General features: G+C 44.0%; 1 protein-coding gene and 2 long non-coding RNA genes across 4 annotated transcripts; 1 reads left to right on the plus strand and 2 right to left on the minus strand.

Moving 5' to 3' along the window:
• Positions 1-121: 121 nt before the first annotated feature.
• On the plus strand, positions 122-22,816 carry LOC147211042 (uncharacterized). Of its 2 annotated transcripts, XM_086120839.1 has the most exons (11): positions 122-402; positions 3,069-3,256; positions 16,365-16,513; positions 16,602-16,691; positions 17,052-17,178; positions 17,251-17,390; positions 17,483-17,685; positions 17,785-17,894; positions 18,569-18,710; positions 19,136-20,801; positions 20,883-22,816. In XM_086120839.1, the coding sequence occupies exons 1-11, from the start codon at positions 344-346 to the stop codon at positions 20,979-20,981; spliced, it is 2,973 nt and encodes a 990-aa protein (XP_085976965.1). In that variant the 5' UTR covers positions 122-343; the 3' UTR covers positions 20,982-22,816. The 2 variants fall into 2 exon arrangements, with proteins under 2 accessions (XP_085976965.1, XP_085976955.1); XM_086120829.1 differs by having other exon boundaries at positions 17,483-17,894.
• Positions 4,405-5,901, minus strand: LOC147211043 (uncharacterized). The gene is made up of 3 exons (XR_015101898.1): positions 5,120-5,901; positions 4,617-4,673; positions 4,405-4,544 (listed from the first exon to the last, which is right to left on the minus strand). It is a non-coding gene; the product is annotated as an uncharacterized LOC147211043 (long non-coding RNA).
• On the minus strand, positions 16,735-18,747 carry LOC147211044 (uncharacterized). The gene is made up of 2 exons (XR_015101900.1): positions 18,597-18,747; positions 16,735-17,926 (listed from the first exon to the last, which is right to left on the minus strand). It is a non-coding gene; the product is annotated as an uncharacterized LOC147211044 (long non-coding RNA).
• Positions 22,817-22,978: the final 162 nt, after the last annotated feature.

The raw sequence follows: 22,978 nt of genomic DNA on the forward strand, positions 1-22,978 counted from the left end.
GAGACTTTTATTTTTTTAACCTGAATGTTGCCACCAGCACGCGATTCAGACGACACACCAGCGGATTTTGGCCAATCGTCACAGGAACAAAGTGGAGTGAAACTGGGGGGGCGGTTCCGTCGTGACTTTTGTCAGTTGTGCTGCGATGGTCTGTTGACTTGTGATTGGCGTTTCGCCGGAAAGAAACGGAAACCAAAAGGCATCTCTTCACATTTCAAACGTGAAAACCCGTGTCTTCCTTTCTCTTGGGGGATGCGATTGTCTCTGGTGCCTCTGGACTGACAGTGTGCTCTTCAAAGGATTACAATCACGTTTGTGACATTTTGTGGGTTCGGATCTCAGCATGCTGGCGAGCTCGGCGGTTTACGCCGTGAAGAAACGGAAGAAGCCGCTTCAAAAAGTGTAAGTCACAAGAAAAAAGACGCTTTTGTGAACCCGCGTAATTTCTTCACTTGCGGTCTGTTCGTTTATTATTATTCTACAGCTACGGCACTATGCATGTCGTCGTGGGTGGAGTGTTGTTTTTGTAAACTTATGTTATATTATTAATTATCATTTTATGTTTGAGCATCATATTATTTCATGTTAAGCATACCTAAATTATATTATGTTGTTTAATAATTGCTTAGACATTTTTTTTATGTTGATAGGTTCTGATTGGCTGTTAAAGTGAGAGAAGCAGGAAGTGATTTTAGTTACGGCGGTTGTGTTCTCGGACGTGCTGCGGTGCAGACGGATTTTTTTTCTTTTTCTTTTTCTCTTTTTATTAAACTGCATTGACCCATTTGGATAACTTGACATAGCTGGCAAATATCTAATTTCTGACAGGATAATTACGACTGAACTGACGAGTCTTGCAGAAACAAAGTAAAACAACAATGCAAAATAAGGAGATACATGAGCTAATGATAACAACTGCAAAAAAAAGCCTTACCTGTATATGTTTTATCAGATAAGACGAAGAATTTCTGAATGCCAAAAGCTGGTGGTTTTTGGGTTATCACAAGACAACACATTTGCCACTAATCATTATTGTCTTGCACAAAAAAAAACTGAAATAAGGCCAGTGATGGCTGTACCCTGGTTCCCTGAATCTGTTGCGTATTCTTTGTTCCCTTGGCTCACATTAATTATATATTTTATTCTACTACTAAAGTACAGTTATCCTGACAAACCTACAAGTACTTTCCATGACTGTTTTGATCCACAAACATGCTGTGACACTGATTAATTTCAGCACCACCTTGACCTTACGAGACATCTTAACCAGCGACGGTCATGCGATGCATGTAGACTGAGTGCAGGGCCAACCACTGTTGTTATTTCATGCCGGCAGTTTCATGCGAGCCACCCCATTCTCACGAGTGGGCTTCGAGTGCTTCGTGTTTGGAGCTTGGGGTCAGCAGGCAAGCAGAAAAGTGTCTGGTTTTTGCACAGTGCTTTTTGTGGCGTGACACATGAGATAGTTTCCCCCTCTCTTTTATCCACTACACCTAAGTTGTAGTTGTTCTCAAACTCATTGAATGAAGAGAGAGTGTTTCGATTTTATTGACAGGTCGGCGTGGCCTCGTTGGTTTAGTCATCAGAACACTGGAAATTAAGAACAAATGAACACCCGGTAAGTTTCAAGGTAATGTTAAAATACTGTCCCGCTTATTATTATTATTTTTTTTAAACAAGCACCAAGAAAATCACATCTTTCTTCTTGCCAAGGGAGCTAATATAAGATTCAGGAGTTTACCTCTGTGTTGTCTTTCCATAGCTGTGGTCTGCCCTGCACATTTCTTGAAATTTCGGACTTAGGTCTCAGCACTGTGTTTTGAAGTCCCTCTTTCCAAAGTCTCGCAGAGAACTAGTTTCTCCCAGGGGCCTCTCAGCCCAATTCTGTGTGACATCACCTTGAAAGATGTTTGCTAATACTGGACAGGTTGTTGACCTGGAGATGATTACCCAACCCTACGTTCAGGCCGAACGCAAAACCTCGCTTTGCCCCACGTGTCTTGTGCACGTTTGCGGAAGAACTACGAGACAGAAGAGGAGCGGCGAGTCCTTCTTTTCTGACAGCAATAAGGTGGTTGTGCCAAAACCTAATGCAAAATATAATCGTGGTTTACATTTCAACAGTTGTAAACAAGTAAATACATTGATACATACATTCAGATTGGCCTAAATGCTGCAGAGGAGAATGTGGCTCACGAGGTGAAGACTGGCTGGTATGTAGGTGAGACAGGTGCAGTGATTGGGGAGACACCCAGCCCACACTGAATTAAGGGAAAGGCAAGCAAAAACAGAACAGAGGCAGTGGCCACACAGTGGAACACCGTAGACAGATACAATCGATTCTAACGCAGCGACTGGGCACTGAGCCCCTCACAGGTGGACCGAGCTTCTCACCCTCTCTCCAAGAGAGAGTCCGGACACCCCACGGTGGAACCCCACTGGCTGATTATTGTTCTTTCCACCAGGAAAGTGTCGATAGCCATCTCACCTTCATTTCAGATCCCACGTTTTCTGGAGGATTATTGGCAGCAGATGGCTATTTGTGCTTGAAGGAGGGAAAGAATGTCTGCATTTAATTCATTCCGCCACATACATTTACTGTAGCCTTGAACACAGCACCAGGACCTGTCACAGCTTTGTAACAGTGAACTAAAACGTTCACACGAACTGTAAAGACAGGTGCTGCAAATATGTTGCAATCGTCTGGGTTGTTTCAAGCTAAGCAGATGTCTGCTTATAAAAGAATGCATGTCATAATAAAATAATGCGGTATGGTATCCTGTGGTTTATAAATACTCTGGGTCGTCTCGTGATTTTATGATGTCTCATCAAGCCAGTGAGAGCTGATGCCATTTCATATAGTACATCCTGTCCTCGTATGTGCTGATTCAGGCTGTTACCTTGCTTCTCACGATGTTGTCTTTGATTCGTGGTTCTGCTTATGGTGGGAGAAGGCGTTCCAGGTTGGCTCCTGTTTATTAAAAAAAAACTAGAAACAATCTGCATGTTCTCCTGCTTGTATGCACCTTACTCATGTTTTGAACTGATTTTCATCTTCTCTCTGGCAGACCCAAACTGCCACCTCCTGAAGGTGCCCAATCAAACCCGTCCAAACGGCATCGTGACAGACTGAACAACGAACTGGACAAGCTGACCAGTCTGTTGCCTTTCACCGAAGATGTTTGTGCTCGTCTGGATAAGTTGTCCGTGCTTCGACTCGCCGTGGGTTACCTGAAGGTTAAGAGCTTCTTTAACGGTGAGTCTCAGCAGCAGAGCTCAGAGCTGCAGAGTTGCGCTGATAGTACGCTTCATTCCACTTTGTCTTCACTCAGATATCTTCAGGATTTAAGTTTCAACCCAATCAGTCAGCAGTTTCTCTGTAACTTAGCAATGCCAGAGCTTAATCGTTTATTGAAGTGGTGGGGCAAATGTCTACAGGTTATACAATACAATACAATACATGCTGATTTGTATAGCGCTTTCACAACAGCGGCAGCTGTAACAAAGCGCTTCACAAAACAGTTAACATAAAGTAAAATAATAAACACAACACATAACATAAAACATGGACAGTCGTGCAGTCCTAACCACTTTTCCGTCACACGCTTTGTCGTTTGAAGCAGTTTGAGATGAAAGAGGAGAGAATCAAAGTGTCCTTTAACCAGTGGATCGGAGACGTCATGCTCAAAATGTGCACACGTCGGCTACAAGCTAAGTTTCAAAGTCAACAAGAAGCTGTAGCATCCATTAACGAAAAAAGAGATTGGTTCACTTCTCCTGTCCCATGGAAATCCATTTCAATTCCAAGTGGCGACTCACGGTTCCAAATACGCATTGGCGCTCTGCGCCAACGCTCCTCTCTCCTCATCCTCAACTTCAGCAGCCATCCATCCAGCCGCACCAACGCCGACTGTCCAACAGCGCCGACATAGCCACTGAACAAAACGGGGTTGTGAAAAATGCTGCCCATTACAGGCGCAAAAAACACAAGCACCCCAGGTCTGTCCAGCACCGACAGTCAATGGCGCCGACATTCCTCCCAATCAAAATCTGTGCTGGCACAGGCGTGCTGCCGAGAAGGCGCAACCACCAAGCAGAGATACTTCTTCTTTGACGAATGTCGTGGCCAAAAAATGCTGAAAAAGGTCCGTATCAGGTCCACACGATGAAACAACAAACAACATGTGACAAAACAAAAGACAAAAAGAACAAAAAGCAAGGCTCATGAAGAGCACTTGCCGAAGGCTGCCTACTCGGGCAAATCCAGAGATCCAGAGAAAATGAGCTTTTTGTAAAAGCATGCATTTCAAGCATCATTTCAAGTTGTACACTATTTTTTGCTTTTGTGGCAGCTCAAATACCTCAATAATGTGTTCCTCCTACAAAAGAACATTACAAATAATGTTTTTGTCGCAAAATAATTTATTTGCACACAACAAAACTATTGAACTATGAACAAAAGTGCAGCTGTGGAGAAGATGGTTTTTGGCTTCCATCCAGTTTGTCACCACATCGATTCATCCCACCACGTCCAGATGCACGACCTATAAATTATAGAAACATAAAAAGTTGCAAATATATCTTGCTGCAGAGTGAGGTACAATAATTTTATTTACCTTTCTTTCCACCACCAAAGCGAGGAGTCGTCATCTTTTGGCTTCTGGTTGGACAATCTGTAATTTATAGAAGTATGTACAATTACCACACTTTTATTTTTCTATTTTTTTTTTTATTGTTGCTTTCCACTTAAATTTCAACATCTCTCACACACACACATACATGCCCGCACACTGCTATTTACACTATTCATTCCACGTTGTTCAGCATCCAATTTGAAATGAAATGGAATATGAATTTAACACGAGTGGTTTTAGCAGAGCTGAGCGGACCAAATGTGTCCTGTTTTTTTTGTTTGTTTGTTTTTTGAAAACCTATGGCGACATGCAAGTCAGCGCATTTACGGCGCATATTTTCATCCACATCTACGAGACGCATCAACCGTACATAAATGATTAGTGTTACTGGCAACTTCATAGTGTAGCGGTACATAAAAGTGACTGAGGAGGCATAAGAAGTGATGAAGTTTTGAATGGGAACTTGCAAGCGAGTCAGCAGTTACCTCCTCGTTCCAGCGGCTCTGGCGAGGACTCTCAGCTCCTTTCCGTTATGTCCGAAGGCACATATTCGTCCGACATCGGGATCCAAATCGCTCTCCAATTCATCGTTTTCGCCGTCGTCTTTACGAGACGATTCCAACGAATCGCTGACGTGTGCCCGGCGTCGGCCATGCGAAGCAATGCAGCCTCTTTGCCGTCATCGCTGGAAGTCGCCGGGGAGACGATTTGTGGGCGATGTGGGGCATCTGGAGGCACAAAATGCTCTGCCAAGCGATGATCGCTGACGTGGAGCAAGTTCATCTTCATCAGATGAACTCGAAACTCGGCGTGAGCTATGCGGGCTGCGTGTAGCACGCCATGTTTGTGCAGGCCGACGTTCGTTTGACGGGTGCCGCTTTCGATTAGTGACCGAAGCGTCATTTTCTCTTCCACACAAACACCATCTCCTTTGTTGTTTTGTTTCGAGGACGCTTTTATACCGAAAAATAAATCATTTTTAGTTAGTTATTTCCTTTTCTCCATCGTTGCTAGTTGCTAATGTTCCAATCCACTATCCACATACGCCCCTCCTTCACTGTACGCCCTTTCTACTACTTCTGCTGCGTGATCCTGGTTGATTTTTGCACCACTGCCACCCGATGGCCATTTTTTTGCTATTTAACATTGCCGTCAAGCCTAATCCTGTGGTGAGAAGTTGCATCGGACTCTCTTGCACCCTCCCCCATGAAAACACGTGATTGACGTATTAATACGTCATGGGGAGGGAACGGCTATGCGCAAATTGACGTATTTATACGTCAAATGGTGTAAATGAGTTAATCATACCCCTCAGATCTTGAATTCTTTCAACCAATCCATCCCCCAAACAAGCTCCGCCCCTACCTCACCTTTACCCCATTCCTCCTCACCAAAACCTGTTGTGGAGTCCAGGTCGTTGTTGAAATGGCTCGACCTTTTTACCTTACACTGGAACAACTCAGGGCTTTATGCATTCATGGGGCTTGGCACACCCACCACACTAGAAAGTTCCACAGAGTAGCTCAGTTTTTCTTCAAAGGCTCTTTCAAAGTGGACCTGCATCAGAAATGCATTGTGTTGCTTGTTATTATCCTTCTCATTGGCTCTTTGGTATTAAAAACGTCTCACGACTATTTCTCCGTCGACTGTATTGTTATGATCTAAGAAGATATTTGTTCATTCAGACTTTCATGGGCTTTCATCACTGATCAGTAATTATTATTTGACTGAATCATGGCTGAAAATGTCAGTTCAGTATTGGCACCAGCACTTGGTGTAGCACTTGCGGCTCAGTGAATTCCAAGCAGGAAACCTGAAAGTGACCAGACAATGAGATGAGTTTGGGAATTCTGAAAATCTGACATGCGATCTGCTCATTTCTTCTAATCAGGCTTCATCAGTCCCACCGTCGGTCAGACGGTTGTACATTTTCTGGCATTCACTGTATTGAACAAAGATAACCCTGAAGTGCAGAGGTTCATCTGGAGGTCAAATTAGAGTGAATAAAGACGCTTCTGTCTCTCTTGCCTGATCCTTGTCTTGCTCTCGGTCCTCAGCCGTGGGACTCAACAAAGTGTGCGTCCTTGTCTGATGGGAAACGTCCATGGGTCAAATAGCATCAACGTTTCAGACAACACCAGCATTGTTTGGTGTTTTCTAGCTAACATCCACAACTGTGTTTTATCCTCAGTGCCCTCCATGTTGTTGGCTGCAGTCGTACTTGATGATGCTTTCACTTATCCCACAAAGTTGTTCTCAAGTATCGTAAATAATGCTTAAATATAATACATTAGGTCGGAAGTTGCCACATGCTTCCAGGGTTGTGTGAAACCACTGCAGCGCTAGCAGAGGAGTTCTCTGGCTGTGGAGAGAAGTTTTTTGTGGTCTTATCATCGATCGATCAAAGCTCCTCTCTCCACTGGGCCTCAGGAAATACGAACTCTTTTGAAGTAGCTCTGAACTTTGTCTTGTGCTGGACATGAAGACTTTTCTCACCATGTCAACAAACAGAAACCTCTCCCCACCCACCACCTCATTGATGGACTTTCCAGATGTGTTTCTCAGCGCTTCTAGGCCTCTCTACAAATGTTAATGAAAAATCCAGAAGTGAAAGCGTGGCTCTACATAAGTAAAAGTGCTTCACTCTTGGGATGAAATACCACATCCTTTTATTTCCCCCTCTGAGATGTTATAGATCGTGTTTCATGCTATTGTGTAGAAGTCCAATCTAACTTATTAGTGGGTTACCTCTAACATATATCACGTCATGCTACTGATCCACTTCACAGGCCATGGAACCGGATGCTAGGTTTAATGGACGGGTCCAGAAACGGAATTTGTAAATCAGGAGCTGGCTGATGAAAATTTACTGACTTGTGTCTCTGACGGAGCCAAGCTCAAACGAAAGTTTGTCCCGGGAGCACAAGTTGCGGGAAGATTCCTGTATGTAAGTGTGATAGCATCAGACCTGCAGCGCTTCATGAAGGATTGCAGTCAAAGCAGAGCAGCCGAACACTCATGTTAAAACTTGCCCAAGCAGCCGCAACACAGTTGTGTGTGGCTGGCTGCACTTCTATTTCAGGATATGAAGTAGCAACCTGATGCTGCTGAGCCAAATTTAGACCGGGTGAGTCTTAGAACTGCCTTGATGATTTACTCATAAAAACACAGCGATGGTGTCCCCAGATATTGAGCTTTCAAACCCTTGACATCTGGAATATTACTGCGCCTTGTTGGCCCTCCGGAAAGTAAAAGTACCAGTAGGTACGAACCTTGGAGTCCAGTCATTATGAGTTACTTCTTATCCATTGCTCTTTTTTTGCACGGCTGTTTTAGAGGTTGCGGACTGTTTCTTAGTGCAACGCAGGTCAAATAATAACAGTTTTCATGATGTCAGAGGTTTGAGAACTGTAGGCATCCGGAAATGAGGTGGAGGAGGCAACCTTCCAATTTTATTTGCAGGAAAAATGCTGCTTACGACGTATGCTACGAGGTACTTCCAGAAACGTGCGCCATTGATTGTTGCATTTATAAATGTATTTTAAGGAGCAGTTGTGTTTGTTTTTCATAAGGAATCGTACATATGTGCTTTCAAAGTGCGCGTGTAAAAATGCAATTTTTTAACAAATCAACATTGCAGTGTTGAAAAAGTCAGTTCACGCAGGATTTAAGTCATGGAAGACAACAGGAGGCAACTTCCTGTCAAGTAAATCAGTAAATCGGTTACCTCATCTCGCTGTGGATGAAAGTCTCTCCACCCACAACTACCACCTTCACCTCCCATCAGACTGCTTCATGAGGAACCCAACCGGTCTTTCTATTCTCCCTATCTGGTCCCAGATGTGCTGTCACGAGAGCATCCCACTGGCCCACCAGCAACACTTGGTGCTGTGATGCTTCTCTCGCAGGAAGCACTCACTCAGCTGGCAGACTATGAAACAAACGACAGTGTCTCTCATCTGCTCGCTCGTCACCAGTGACTCAGCGCCAGGCGCCACATACAGTATGTAGTGCACATAGATTGGTCTGTGTGGGCTTGCTCCTCTGAGACCAGATCTGTTTGCATTCCTGCCTCACTCACAAGATCATGCAGACTCCAAGAAAAGGAATGGAGAAGAAAATAGAGAAGCAATTTATAGCCCACACTTTTCAAACGGATTTCTCCAGTTGTTTGGGAGAGGAAGTTGGAGCACGAGGACGTGTCTGTGATGAGGTTTCTACTTAGAACATGAGCCAACAACAAGCATCGCAAACTATAAAAACAAACATTTTCACACACGTTATGAGCCTTGAATATGCGACTGAGGGGATCGAGCCGGGGTTTATAACACTTTGAGGAACAAGCTGCTTTGAGTCACGTGAGAAACGCTGTCACTTGCCAAGATCTAAAAACAGGATTCCTTGTCTCATGCTGAGATGCAGATTCCTGAGTGCTGTTTGTCTTGTTTACATACTTTGAGCCAGGAGATGAAAGAGGAGCTGGCGCGTCCTTTCCAGCTGGTTCAGACATGTCTGCCCCACCCCCCAACACACACACTCACGCACGCTGGCAATGACTATTGATTTTGTAATGGCTCTGTGTAGCAACGAGAGTAAGTATGACTGACATGGCTAATTTGATGAGCATGTACCTTACCAGACGTAACTTTATGAATGACAAAGCAATTTCTGACTTAGCTAAGTTTTTGTTCAGACTGACGATTACCTCCCAGATTTCAGTGTCAGGAGCTTGTGTCCCATCATATTTATGTTCAGGGTCAACAATTTAAAGAACAGATATTACCACCACGTCTCTCTCTCTCTCTCTCTCTCTCTTTCACTCATGTTTGCTTCATGCTCTGCCTCATGTCAGAAGCTGTTGAAACTCTTGAAGGCATATTAACCATATCTGCCACATTCCTGTGCCAGAATATTTTTTTAGTCACGGTGATTATTTTGAGGACAGCAATAAACCTTCTTCCCATTCATTACTTGGGCCGATTGCCAGGGCAACCAAGTGGCGGAGCAGCACCGCAGCTCATATGAGGATGGAATATGTCTGATTGGAAACTCGCATCAACAAATGTAAAAAATGTGAGCCGTAGTCCTGTTGTCATGGTGATGTAACATCGCTGCACATGTTGAAGACATTGAGCCAATCTTTTAGATCTTAGATCTTTTTTCTAGATCTCAGAGCATTGTACCTTATATTCATTCATCCCTGCATCCATAAATTAACTTTATTGACTGATATCTGTTACTGTTGTGGGTGCACAGGCTTGCCTAGCCTGTTTGAATATTTGTGCTTTTTAGCTTACACAGTGATACCATGACTCGTGAGTGCCCCAACATACGGGTTTTTCAAGTTAAGAGCTACTGAATTTTTTTTTTGTTGCTTTATGCCACCAATTCTCTGACGTGAAAACAGGAGAGCAACAGTCACCCCACTTCCAGCTGTATATTTTTCACTTCTTCGGTTGCTGAGCTTCCTGAGTGTTTCTTGCTTACAAGACTTGACAATTAAGTTCAAACATCGCTGTTGAGGATTGCAGGGTCCTTGAGAAAATATCAGCTGACTTCACGGGAAGGCAAACAACTGCGTTAAATCGGTTGCAAGTCAACCACGTGGCACTGAGTGGGAACAGAAGCTACTCAGGCTGCACAGAAGTCAGCCCAATGAAATCGAATTGCTTTGAAAGGAATCAACAGTATTAAAGGCGAAGAGAGTTGTGTGTGTGTGTGTGTGTGTGTGTGTGTGTGTGTGTGTGTGTGTGTGTGTGTGTGTGTGTGTGTGTGTGTGTGTGTGTGTGTGTGTGTGTATACGAAAATTGGTGTCTATGGCGTGCCTTCCAACCTGTCAAGTGGAAGGTGATTTGGACAATGACAATATAATGCTTGCATCTTAGTCGAAACAGTTATTGTAAGACCGTTTTCTGTTCCAGTGTGTTTTACCACAAAGGCGGTTTAGTGCAACCACTTCAACATCCAAGAATCCAACACATGGGCTCATAGGGCAGTTTCTAAAAGCGCCACTGCCTTTTTGTCTTCGTCTCTCCCTTGGTGGCCATTGCCATTTCAGCCCGCAACTCATTCAATGCCAAGGATGCTTTTTCATGTCTTGTTTTTTTTCCAGGCATTTAGTCACAGGTACGCGTTTACTGCAGCCTCTTTAACCCTTTCATGCACAAATAATGATAACCTGTAACCCGATAACATGATTGGCTGGTCACTGTAGTAACCGCTGTCCCTGAAAATGCTGAATTCTTGTTGTGTTTCTGGGTTTCTGGAGGGCTTCTCCACTCTGTCTCAAAGACAGCAACAATAATGATTCGTCTTTCAAAAAAGAAAACCAAACAGTTTTCAAACAGTAAATCGTGTATTTTTGTAACTCTGCTAGGTTACTGTAATTCGCGCTCATGTTGGTGTGCCGTGACGCATCAGATTGAGATCGACTTCTCCAAGCAGTCTTGGTCTGTTTGTTTGATGTGCACTTATGTTGGCATGATAAAATTCGCACTCCACCCGCACTAGCGGAGCAATTGCATCAGAATTTGGTTCAAACAAACCAAACAACAAATGTGAACTCCCCCTGAGGCAAAGAAAGATAAAATAGTGAGCGGAAGCACTCAGACATGATCAGACACACACTGTATATGACAGCACAAACTGATTCACCAAATAGTTTTTTGTTTATGCACACACACACACACGCTTGTGCACAAAATGCCAATGCATAGTTTTGTCTTTGTTCACAGGCCATCTTTGAGTATCTTATATCACACATTTAATGAACTTTCTGTGTATGTCCTGTGCATATGGGTTGGAAATATGCCCAAGTAATACAGTATATGTTCATGCTGCATGCAGTGTACACACTGTGCACGATAACTTTACTCAAGCAGTCCATCAATTCCAGCAAGTGGGAGGCTACTTCCCACTTTGCTGCAGAAATAATCCCAAGGGTCTCAACAAAACATCTTTGAACACCTACCAGCCCCCACCACACACCCACATTCACTCTCTTGTCTAAATAAACTCTTGACACGCAACTCTGCTGGCGGCCAGCCCAGTTTGTCTGAGGGCATATCATCTGTCAGTCGCCACTCCGGGTTGCAGTTGCGTGCCCGTTGGCGAACGAACCCACTTTTTGGTTAGAGAGACGCCTTACTTGATGCTGATTTTCTCTTCGTCTAAGTTAAATTAGATGGCCGTGACCGTGGCAAAGCACACATCCAGGCTTGGGTATTCATTTATTTTAATTTACACAGGAGGTTTTAACGTGATGCGCGCTCCGTCTTCTGTGTGCAGTCAGAGGGACGGACGAGTGGGAGTGCTTTCGCTGCATGTACCAGAAGGAGCATTAAAACAAGCACTCGCGCTGTGCGACCGGGTGAAATTTTATCCAGCAGATATTGACAAAAATGGCAGCATTTGCGAGCACATTGGGCGCACTGTCGAGCCCTACTCCAAGGAAGAACCCACTAACACAAGGCAGGCTCTGTGGGATGATCGACTGTCTCGGTCGGTTCGATTGAGATGGAGAGCAAGAGTGGAGGGACAGAGAGTCGACAGACAAAACAGGATAGAGCGGTTCAACAACCGGGGGAGGGAGGGGAGAGCAATGAGCACAGAACGACAACGCTCCCAACAGCTGTAAAAGTCCCATGGTGTCAACAGCGACGGCGGTAATAGTCCACCCCAACACAACCGTCGCCAGCCTATATTTCTCCACTGCGAGCATCACTGCAATCGCTGTCTGTAGAATACTGAATTGAATAGCCTTATAAACCTGCTCAACTATAAAGCACTAAGGTCAGGCACTGTTCTACTGAACCATAAGAAACTTGTGGTATGTTATGAATAAAGTGGAGCACTATGCTCCTAAAGTTAATGTTTTCTTGTCGTTTCCAGAATCAGTAAGAGTAGGATGGGAGGTAGAACACTTGGTCCAGGAAGGTTATGGTTGTCTCACTATTTAACGCATACTTGAAACCTTCCTGGTTTGTCTTTGTTCAAATTTAAATTCAGGAATGATTCAGGCTTTAAAGCTGCAGCTGCCTTTGTGCACTGCGCTCTTATCCTCGACTACAGTCTTTCTCAAATGGGAGTACAACGCTCACATTTTTGTAAATATTTTCCGTTGTTTTTGATGGGGCAACACTGAAGAGATCGCACATAGGTCAGTGCTGCTCTCGCTGTTTAAATTTAGTGTTCTTGCAAAATAACGCCATTCATGTTCAAACCACTGGCAACAAAAGTGAGTTCACCCCTCAGTGAAAATGCTCAAATTGATGCAATTATTGTGTGTGTGTGTGTGTGTGTGTGTGTGTGTGTGTGTGTGTGCATGCGCGCGTGCGAGCCGCCAAATGTTTTCCATCTTTCTTTCTCTTTTCCTCCACCAGCCTCCTTCCTCTCCTTTCTCTACTCAGGATGCTGGAGGTTAAAAGTTCGCACGCAAGGCTATATTAGTGTATGTGTGCAAGTGTATTTGTGCCTGCGTGCAAGTGTGTTTGTGTGCGTGCTTGCTTTTTTGTAGAAGACGTAAACAGCAACGAGAGCAAATTGGCCACATTTCCATCTGTTGTTTTGAAACAATGAAAGCACCTTTCTTATCTTTCTCTTTTTTCTGACACTTTCTATTCTACTTTTGAAGAATGCATATTGGGGGTTTTTTTTCAAAGGAGAAAATATACTTGGGTGTCCAGTCCTATTTGCTGTTCGTACGCTGTTTTCCTATGAAGTTCAAACACTTTGCACTCGGCTTATCCTGTTCACTGTCGCAGGGAGCTGGAGTCTATCTCAGCTGACTTCAGGCCAAAGGCACAATTCACACTTGACTATAATTACCTCCTTAACTTCATTTAAAAATGTTGGTAAAGTCCAGTTTAGCCCTTTAGGCGCTGGAGTCTTTGCAATAAAATATTCCGTCTTGACGTCACTGTTTCAAAAGGTTGTTGCTTTAAAATGGTTAGAGATAAAGGTGTACTGTAAATGTTGCTTGGTGCCCTGTTGCTACTTTGGCGCTTAAAGGGTGAAGGACAGAACCATAACATTTTATATTCTCTCTTACTGTAAGCATAAGTCATATATGTAGCGCTAGCAGGGTAAGATAAGATAAGATAACCTGACAAGAATTTTCTGTTTTCACTCTTCATGCCCAAACCTGCCCTACAAGAATCAGAACAAGCATGGCCGAGAGTGAAAGGTAGTGATGGTGATGTCGATCTGCATGTCAGCCGCAACCCTCACCCCTACCCCCCCCCCCCCCAAAAGACACAAATAAAAAGCATGCACATAGTACTCCTCCCGCAATTCAAAAGGTCGAACAATAGTACGACTCAGCTCACGAGTTTCAAAGTGGAGAGAAACCACAAAGTGCCCAAGTTTGGGAAAATAGCAGGGGAGGAGAGTTGTCATACAGGAAGGTCACGTGTATTTCATGAACTCATGTCAGTTCCTTACGGGGTGGTAAAACATTCAGTCACTTATTTTTCATAGTCATCATTTTCTCAGCCCTCTCAACTTTACAATTTGCCAGTCAAGCAACTTGTTAACATAGCAGCCCTTTTGTACAATAACCATAAATCTCTATCTCATAAATCATCTATTGAAATTGGAAGTCTGTGGCAAGTTTCGACTTGTCTCTTGTTTGAGGATTTGCAGTCCTCCAGCTGCAGCATCGGTGTCGCTTTACCCTAATCCCACTGGTGGATTCAGACCAATGTCCATTGTGCTGGCCGATCGTCTGCCAGGGGGTTTTCCAAATCAGCGCCACCCACATCCCAAATCATTTGAGGTCATTGAGTTTTCATTTCTTGTGGACTCGTTTTAAATGCAGTCAATAAACCTTTTCAACCCCGAATATTGGCAGTATTCTGTTTTTTTTAAAGCCACGTAAACGCACGCCAAAACCTGAATATGACCTTAATCGAGTTTTTAAAAACCCGAATCTGACTACTGAGTTACGTCTTTGCTAACCTGAATATTGTGTCGCCGAATCGAAATCAGGTTACCTCCTTCGAACGAGGCACTGGCTAAAATGACGTCGCGCAACTCGCCAGAAACACACAAGCGGAGGTAAACAATCATGTCGAAGCTCAGAGACGCAGCTCAAAAGCTCACACTTTTTTTCTGTGGTGAGTAACGTGGACATGATGGTCAACGGTATCCATGCATCCATCCATTTTCTGATCCGCTTTATCCTCACAAGGCTCGCGGGGCATGCTGAAGCATATCCCAGCCGTCTTCGGGCAGTAGGCGAGGGACACCCTGGACTGGTTGCCAGCCAATCGCAGATAGTAACAAGCGGAAATGATGTTGCTGCTTAAATCTGGTTATTCAAATAACCCTGTTGGCTCAAACACATGGACTGGTAAACGGGTTATTCTGAGCTTTTCGGAAATCAGAAGTTTGAATATTGTCAGGTACGCTGTCATTGTTGCAGCCTTGAAACTCGCATTTGGCATTTCCCTCCAAAGCGACCATGTGCATTTTCTACTAGACATTGCTAACAAGACGGGAACATTGAGTCTTTCCTGTACTCATGATCTAGTTCAGGTGCACACTGCACAAGTCATTGAAAACGCATCCCAGTTCAAATTTGTTTGTTTTGGGCCTTCACCAAGATGGTTGTGGCCAACGGGTAATTATGTGGTTGCTCTCATTATCTGCATTTAGCTCCGAGTTCTAAAGAGCTGAGATTGTCTTTTGTTGGTCTTTCTGTTGGTTATTTCAACACCGTGACTCATGTTTGTTCTTTCAAACCTTCAAAAATTACCTGCTTCCTCTATGAGAGGACATTTTACGGCGCCCGGTCTTGTTTCCTGACAGTGATTAGCGCTGCTTGATAAGCTCCACAGGAGGAGGACAGAGATTTGCTGAGTGACACTGTTGTAAGACAGCAGGAAACAGTTGGCGGCTCCACCCTGATGGAAGGCAGCGCGCCTCTGCTCTCCTGATTCCACAGGACAGTCAAGGCTGAATCAATTCAGATTTCTGATTTACCCACCACAGCTTCTGCTCACCGAGTTGTGAAAAAGAATCAATATCCACTGTACTACCGGTACCTTCTTTGTTTGTCTTCATCTTTGAAATCAAACGTAACTCGGGCTACAAAGCAGTCGAACATTTGAGGGAAATTTACAGAAAGTTCCCGTGCAAAGTTAAAATGTTGAATTTTGAAAATATTTGTCATGAGCTTTATGGAAATTGTGTGTAAAATAATGGAAAGGTATAATATTCAAGCCAAATAAAAACATCGAGCAGCTATAATTCTATGGAGAACGTCATCAAATGTTTGATTGACGAATCAGTTCCTTCAATGAAGAACAGAAACCTGAATGTTGAGTTTATTATTCACGACTGTGACCAACCATTCAAAAAAAAAAAAAAAAAGAACCCGCTTGCCCTCAACAACTGTCCCAGTCAAAAATTCAGACGCATTTTACAATACAATACAATACATGCTGATTTATATCGCGCTTTCACAACTTTCTGCATTTTTGGTCAGGAATTGGTCTCTTCATAGTCAATTGTACCTGCGTATAATCTGGTTGTTTTTTCATTAAGATTATGAATGCTCACTATTATGATTACACTATTGCTATAAAGATTCAACCTTCAAATGTATACATTCATGATTTTTTTTCCCATCTACCCTATTTTTAAAAATGTCAATGAAAGTTTTCCACTTTGAAAATGAATTCTATTTTGCAACCCCAAAGTGACCTGATCCTCCCGTTATCACAATAGCCACCCTCAAGAATGGACAAAATGGGTGCAGCAAGACAAGTCCCATGTTGTGGGGACATGTCCATAATGCCTTCCTGTCCTCCACTGGTACCTCCCAGGTGTCCTCCATCGATGGAGTCAGCTTCTCCGAGGGAGACCTGCTCCTCCAGGTCAGGTCTGACTGATCTTTGAAGAAAGAAAGTGAAGCGTTTCCTCCAATATTTTTTTTGTTTGTTTTGTTTTTGTTTTTTTCTCCAGGCATTGAATGGCTTCGTGTTCGTGGTGACCACCGAAGGTTATGTCTTCTATGCATCACCCAGTATACAGGACTTCCTGGGCTTCCAGCAGGTAAAAGCATCAACAACAGACAGAAGACCCTTCACACTTAGCCTCATTTTATTCAGTTTTATTTCATTTGGGATTTTTGTAAAATTACTTCATATTTGACCTTTAAATATAACACTGCCCCCCTGTGGCCATGACATGCACACCAGAGGGTGCACACTGTTAATGGGGAAAAGGACGATTTGTGATCAGAGTATGTTCAATCAAAAGCATGGTCAGGAAACAAATTAAACTCGTAAGTCAAGGCCCCACCGTATTTTTCTTCAATGGTTGGTATTAAAAAAGCAAACTAATGACGACTGCTAGAAGACGTTGCTGTATGAGTGGAGATCAAGAAGCTTAACCCATCGCTCTCTGTTCTAGTCAGATGTCATACATCAGAGTGTGTTTGAGTTGATCCACACCGACGATCGAGCTCTTTTCAGACGCCAACTTCACTTTGCTTTTGATCCGCATTCCAGCCAGCAGGATCGCATTGCAGTGGGCAGCAGTAAGTCATCCTTGCATCATCCAAATCCGGTTTGACCTGAGCTCATCCTAATGTTGAAATATTCACATGTAGACGAGCAGAACAGCAGTGAAGTCAGCACCAACATACGAGAGTACAACCCACAAGTCATCCCTCCAGAAAACTCATCCTTCCTGGAGAGAAATTTCTGCTGCCGGTTCCGATGCTTGCTTGACAACTCATCTGGCTTTGTGGTAGGAAAAAAAAAAAAGATCCAAAGTATTGGCTAGAGGTCCAAAGTTGGCATTTGTGTCTGACGTGATGGATCTGGCATGTTTGTCTCCAGGCACTGAACTTCTGTGGACGCTTGAAATTTCTCCACTGTCAGAACCGGGTGTCGGAGCTTCAGGAGCAGGTGCTCCCACAGCTCGCTCTGTTTGCCATTGCCATGCCCGTGCAGCCGCCATCCATCTTGGAGATCCGCACCAAGACGCTGATGTTCCAGAGCAAGCACAAGCTGGACTTCACTCCGATTGGCATTGACACCAGGTGGAGGGTCGGATTTGGGATTTGCAATCCAATGAACTCAAGTACACAGCTATGCTCTGAGCGGGCAGACAGTGATGGGAGTTTGCGCATTCTTTTCAGGGGAAAGGTGGTTCTGGGTTACAGCGAAGCCGAACTCTGCATGAAGCGTTCAGGTTACAGCTTCATCCACGCTGCCAACATGATGTACTGTGCGGACAACCACGTCAGGAGTGAGTCATGCTCTTCTTATGCATGATCAGGGCTGTGCAAAATTCAGAGTTTCACAATTCAAATCAACTCAATGGATGAATTTGAATTTAAGTTGACTCCACCCCACAGAATGTTGAATTGCAATTGAATTTGAATGACCAGAAGTGAGACAGAATTCATTGCAATTCAGCAAAACCACATTCTCATCACGTATCAGCTCCAAACAAAATGCCCCAAATGTTCGACTTAGACAAAGCAAGGTAGTCTGGCAAATGAAGTGCTGATCCACCATCATATAAAACAATTGTCATAGTTTTTACAATTTCAGCGATCTGTCCTGAGTAGACTTTTAATGTTAATTAAAAAACAACAACAGTTACTGCACTTTTACTACCTACTACAATTAAGTATTGTGTACATAAAGTCCGTATCATAGTATTTGGATTAAATTCATGTTGTGTAAAGGTTGTAAAGCTTCATTGTTAAATCCACTTTAATTCTGCATGATGAATTTCTTTGAATTTTAGTTGTACTTTCTGCAATTTGAATTTCAATTGCAGTTCCGCTTCCTGCCTGCCACCGCAATTCAAATTCAATTGAAATTCATTCTCAAAGCAGTTCTGAATTTTTATACTGCCCTGGTTTAAATATACTTTTAGGGTATTACTTGGACCTAATTCTCGTGTTTGTCCAGTGATAAAAACAGGAGAAAGTGGTTTTACCGTCTTCAGACTGCTGACTAAAAAGGGAATGTGGCTCTGGGTCCAGGCCAACGCCAGGCTGGTCTTCAAGGAAGGGAAACCAGATTTCGTTGTGGCCCGGCAGAGAGCTTTGACGTAAGTTGCCGGAGATGTTGTCGATCTCCAACAATGCATTCTCTATGTGGGAGGCTGGAGCCTTTGTCGAGCTAAGTTCTCTTTGGGCAAGCCATGATAAACATACACTTTTGGACTGTGGCGCGAAGCCAGAGTGATTTGGAAATCTCTTGTTGCCTTGCCTGGCTGTCATGATCAGCGAATGATTTGTAGCCTGAAAGCGCTTGTTTACAGTTTCCTTCAAGGATGTGTCCTTAACAACATGTCATTTAGATACAGTCTTTCCAGATTATGAAATAACAATTGCCACAGAGCATGATTTGAGGCTTTGGCTCCTGTTAGACCTGTTTTTGTTGTCACTGCTTGCATGCCTTCATGATAAGTAGGACCTGTTCTAAATGAGTTCTCGAGATTGTCACGGTGTTGATCTCTTTTATTGGCTGCAGAAACGAAGAAGGAGAGGAACACTTCCGTCTCCATCGGCTGCAGCAGTCGTTCGGCTTCACCACTGGCGAGTCGCTTTTGTATGATCTAGCGCCAACCGTCGACATGCCTGACACTTGCTCCCCCGCAAAGCAGCGGAAGCTCGATAACTACTCAGTCAGACCAAACTCGCTCCTGGGCTGCATACTGAACCAGGACCAGTCAGTCTACTGCCAGCACAATAGTGCCAACACGCTAAACACCCTTAATGACACTGCCTTTAAGGACACCCACGCCACAGTCAGTGTTCCCGGAGATGCCTGGCAGCACCTTTCACCCAAAGCGGCTGTTGACAGCATGATCAGGTCCGAGGACACAATCGAGGGTGTGATGGAGACTCTGCAGCAGATCCTGGGGGAGGGTGAGCTGGCAGATGTGGTGGATGTGACACCCGACGAGCTTAAGAGCTGGGAAAGCACTCTTCTGAAGGTGAGAACCAACAGCTGCGACCTGGGCGACGACCTGAACGACTTGATCATTGAGGACATCCTTTTATATGAGGAGGAGCAGCTCCAAAACGAGGCTGCACTGCAGGTGCCCGAGCAGCTGGAAACCTGCGTCCAAACTTTGAACGTCCAGGACCGTGGCCCTGTTCACCACGGCATGGTGCAGAGCTTCAGCTGGCCTCAAAAACCTCAGGGCCATTTGTTACCCAGTCAAGGGCAGATGTCTGAACAACCCTCCGCGGTTGTGCGGACGATGAAACTGACCCACATTGGTCTTCCTCAGCTGAGTTCTTCCGGTTTAAACGTTCCGGTGGCAGAGCCCATTTCCTCTCAGCAAGCACTTTTCCTTCCTGCGCGCCTTCATGGTGACCAGGACCACACTGGTAGACCTCCAAAGATCTTGGACGCCCGTTTAGTGGACTCATGTCGCGAGACGGAAAAACTGAGGAGCATACAGACGAAATTCATGGACAATAACCAAGAAATTGTGTTGTGCAGGCAACCTAGTCAGATTCATCCCAACCAAATGGTTCGTCCAAACCGGAACTGCCATGAGTGCAGGGCACCTAACCTGGCTGTGGATCACCATGCACAAACACAAACGGAGTTTAGTTTACAGAGTGGCCAAAAGAACTCAAACCATAGAGACACGCAGAATAATGTTTCCAGGGGCCCAGTGATCACAGCAGAGTCAAGCTGCACGCACAGCCACTTTGTGCCTCCGACTCAAGGCGGACAGAATCAGAGACAGTCTTGGCAGCTAGAGCCGCCTCCGCAAACGCAGCTAATTTCAAGCGGACCAATGAGTGTGAACTGCTGGTCAGAATTTCAGCCAAATCCAGGACTTGCAGTGGACCATGACCGTGCACCGTACAGTCCGGTATTCAGGACTTCTTTTCCTGCTGAGCACGGCATTGGAGGGGCGCCTGTCATGGCTTCAAGCAGTTGTATGTTCAAAACCACACCCCACTCTGTGCCTGCGAACGTTGGGCACGTCAGTCAGACTGCGCCCTGTCAAAGATTGAAAGACAGCATCAGTCACAATTCCAGTCCCTCTGGCTTTTATCAGGCTGCGTCCAATTTGATGTTCAATTCGGATACGGCGCCGCTTTCCTGCCAAATCACCCCAGATAGTCAGAACCTGCCGATGCAACAACAGCCATACCTGAACCTCAGTGACCAGGTAAAAAGACACCACATGTCATTGAAAAGCATCTTAACTGTTGACTTTGGAAGTGAGCTTTTAATTATTCTTGTTCCACAGCTCATCAGCCACTCAGTTGTCGGAAATGGTGTCCTGGCCTTGCCTCATTGCGCAACGGGAACTCCCGCTCCTCAGAGAACAAACAGGAACATGAACTGAAAAGGCAACTGTCTGCAAAACCAGGAAAAACACAAACGTGCTTTCAAGAAGGACAAAAAGCTCAGGGTAATCAAGCATGAGAAGAAAGATCACCTGGAGTTTGATTTGCGTTTTGAAAAATACGATCACCACGGGATCATGAAAGCTGAGCATTGAGCTACTACCAAAAAGATGAAAGCTTCAGGGATTATGATTTAGTCCAATACAGATGACCAATTGTCACAACCTTTTTATAGCATTCCATGACGGGCAATCTAAAAGATATATATATTTTTTAATTATTATCATTTCAATGTTAGAAATCTACTGTCAGTGGTTAGAAAATGCTTTGAACCATAAATATACTCCAAACCAATTGACCAAACCTGAGCTTCTGTTTTTCGCTGTTCATTTTTGACGGCAGCGTCTGACTTGGCATGTTTTTGTTGATGCTTCATGGAAGCATTCCAACTGTTCAATAGTTGAGGTCTGATGGAGGGACTTGATGTCAGTCCACTGCCAACTCGCCCAGACAAACACACACAACTGACTCCCCTTGAGATCTCCGGAGGATAAAATGATTTTATGTGCTCTTTTGTTTCATTGAAACATACCATGACTTCATTCATTTCAAGCCCTCGAAAGGGTCATGCGCACAAGCTTCATCTAACCAACATGAGATCAACTTTAAGCAGTAAAATGAAGCTTTGGAAGCACCCTGTCATTCTTCACTTATTTGTATTCGTGTCATTTGTTTTTTCTATTTTGGTGGGGAGCAGCAAAGACAACGCCTTAAAATGACAAAGCTGATTAGGATTTGACTGGAGTGAACCCCAAGTATATCTTGCCTTTACTTTTCCCTCTTTACTTCCTGGATATTTTGTTCACTGTAATCATGGAGTTCAACAGAAAATAACGAGTGTCAGGAGCTGTGTGTCAGCCTTTGGAATAATTACAAAAAAGTGACGCTGCCACTCATCATTTTGCAGCAAAAATCCGTCCTCTTCATCTTTCCTCTGTCTGTTTTGTGGTTAATTCATGTCTCCCCACAGAAGTAAACGACAATGGCAGCTATTTTCTACTTTAAATTACCGGTAGGTGGAAATGCTCACAATTATTGTCTGTGAGTGGCAAAGACGTTTTAAACCGTGATGGAAAACAGAGCTGGAGTTTTGACTCGTTTAAAAAAGTAGCTGACTACTTTCTGAAAAATCACTTTCTCCCAATTGTAATTGCGGTATCGGCGCAAACAGTCCGTAAGTGTGCAACTCGCATATTTCATCGTGGATACCTGCCTTCTGTGGACTGTCCCTAAGGCCTTCTGTCTGGTGTGTACAGGAAAAATATTCAGTATTGTGTTCCATTGTGGTCCTCTATTTCATGCTAATGTGCATTTTACAAATGCCAATCGACTAAAGAAGCCATCGCTAGCAACATAACAACTTTGGGTTTATCTCACACCGCCTTCTGGAAATTTGTTGCACCAACCAAGGGAAAAAAAACACAAGTTGGTGTGAACCTGGATAGAGAACCCATGTACAGTATATTAACCGTAACGCGTATGTATGTGTGTGTGCGTGTGTGCATAGAAGTTTGTACCATATGTACTGCATTTACTTTGTTTATATTTGTGTAAATGTATATGTATGTCCTATATGTATTAAGGGATGTTTGTTTGTGTGTGTGTGTGTGTTCCTTTATCAATACATATTGTCACATTGTGTACATCACCCTATTCATGTAAGTATGCGTATTGTTTTTCTGTTGTTATGTTATTTGTGCTTTGAGTATGAATCTTTGAACGGTAGCCACAATAAATATTGGGCATATGGCACGGAGGTCCTTAAAAAAATCTGCTTCGTGTTTGTTCATTTTTGTAATGTTCTTATGGAAGGAGAGAACTTGATCAACTAAAGTAAACCAACTAATTGTGGGATTGCCAGGGAAACAAACGGCGTGCCTGTTTTTGTGATGGCGTAGCGCAACAGCGTCCACTGGATGTCAGTATAATGATGCGC

The sequence above is a fragment of the Hippocampus guttulatus genome, chromosome 1 (assembly GCF_054856545.1).
Source record: "Hippocampus guttulatus isolate MCC_2025c chromosome 1, RoL_Hgut_1.0, whole genome shotgun sequence".
Taxonomy (NCBI): Eukaryota; Metazoa; Chordata; class Actinopteri; order Syngnathiformes; family Syngnathidae; genus Hippocampus; species Hippocampus guttulatus.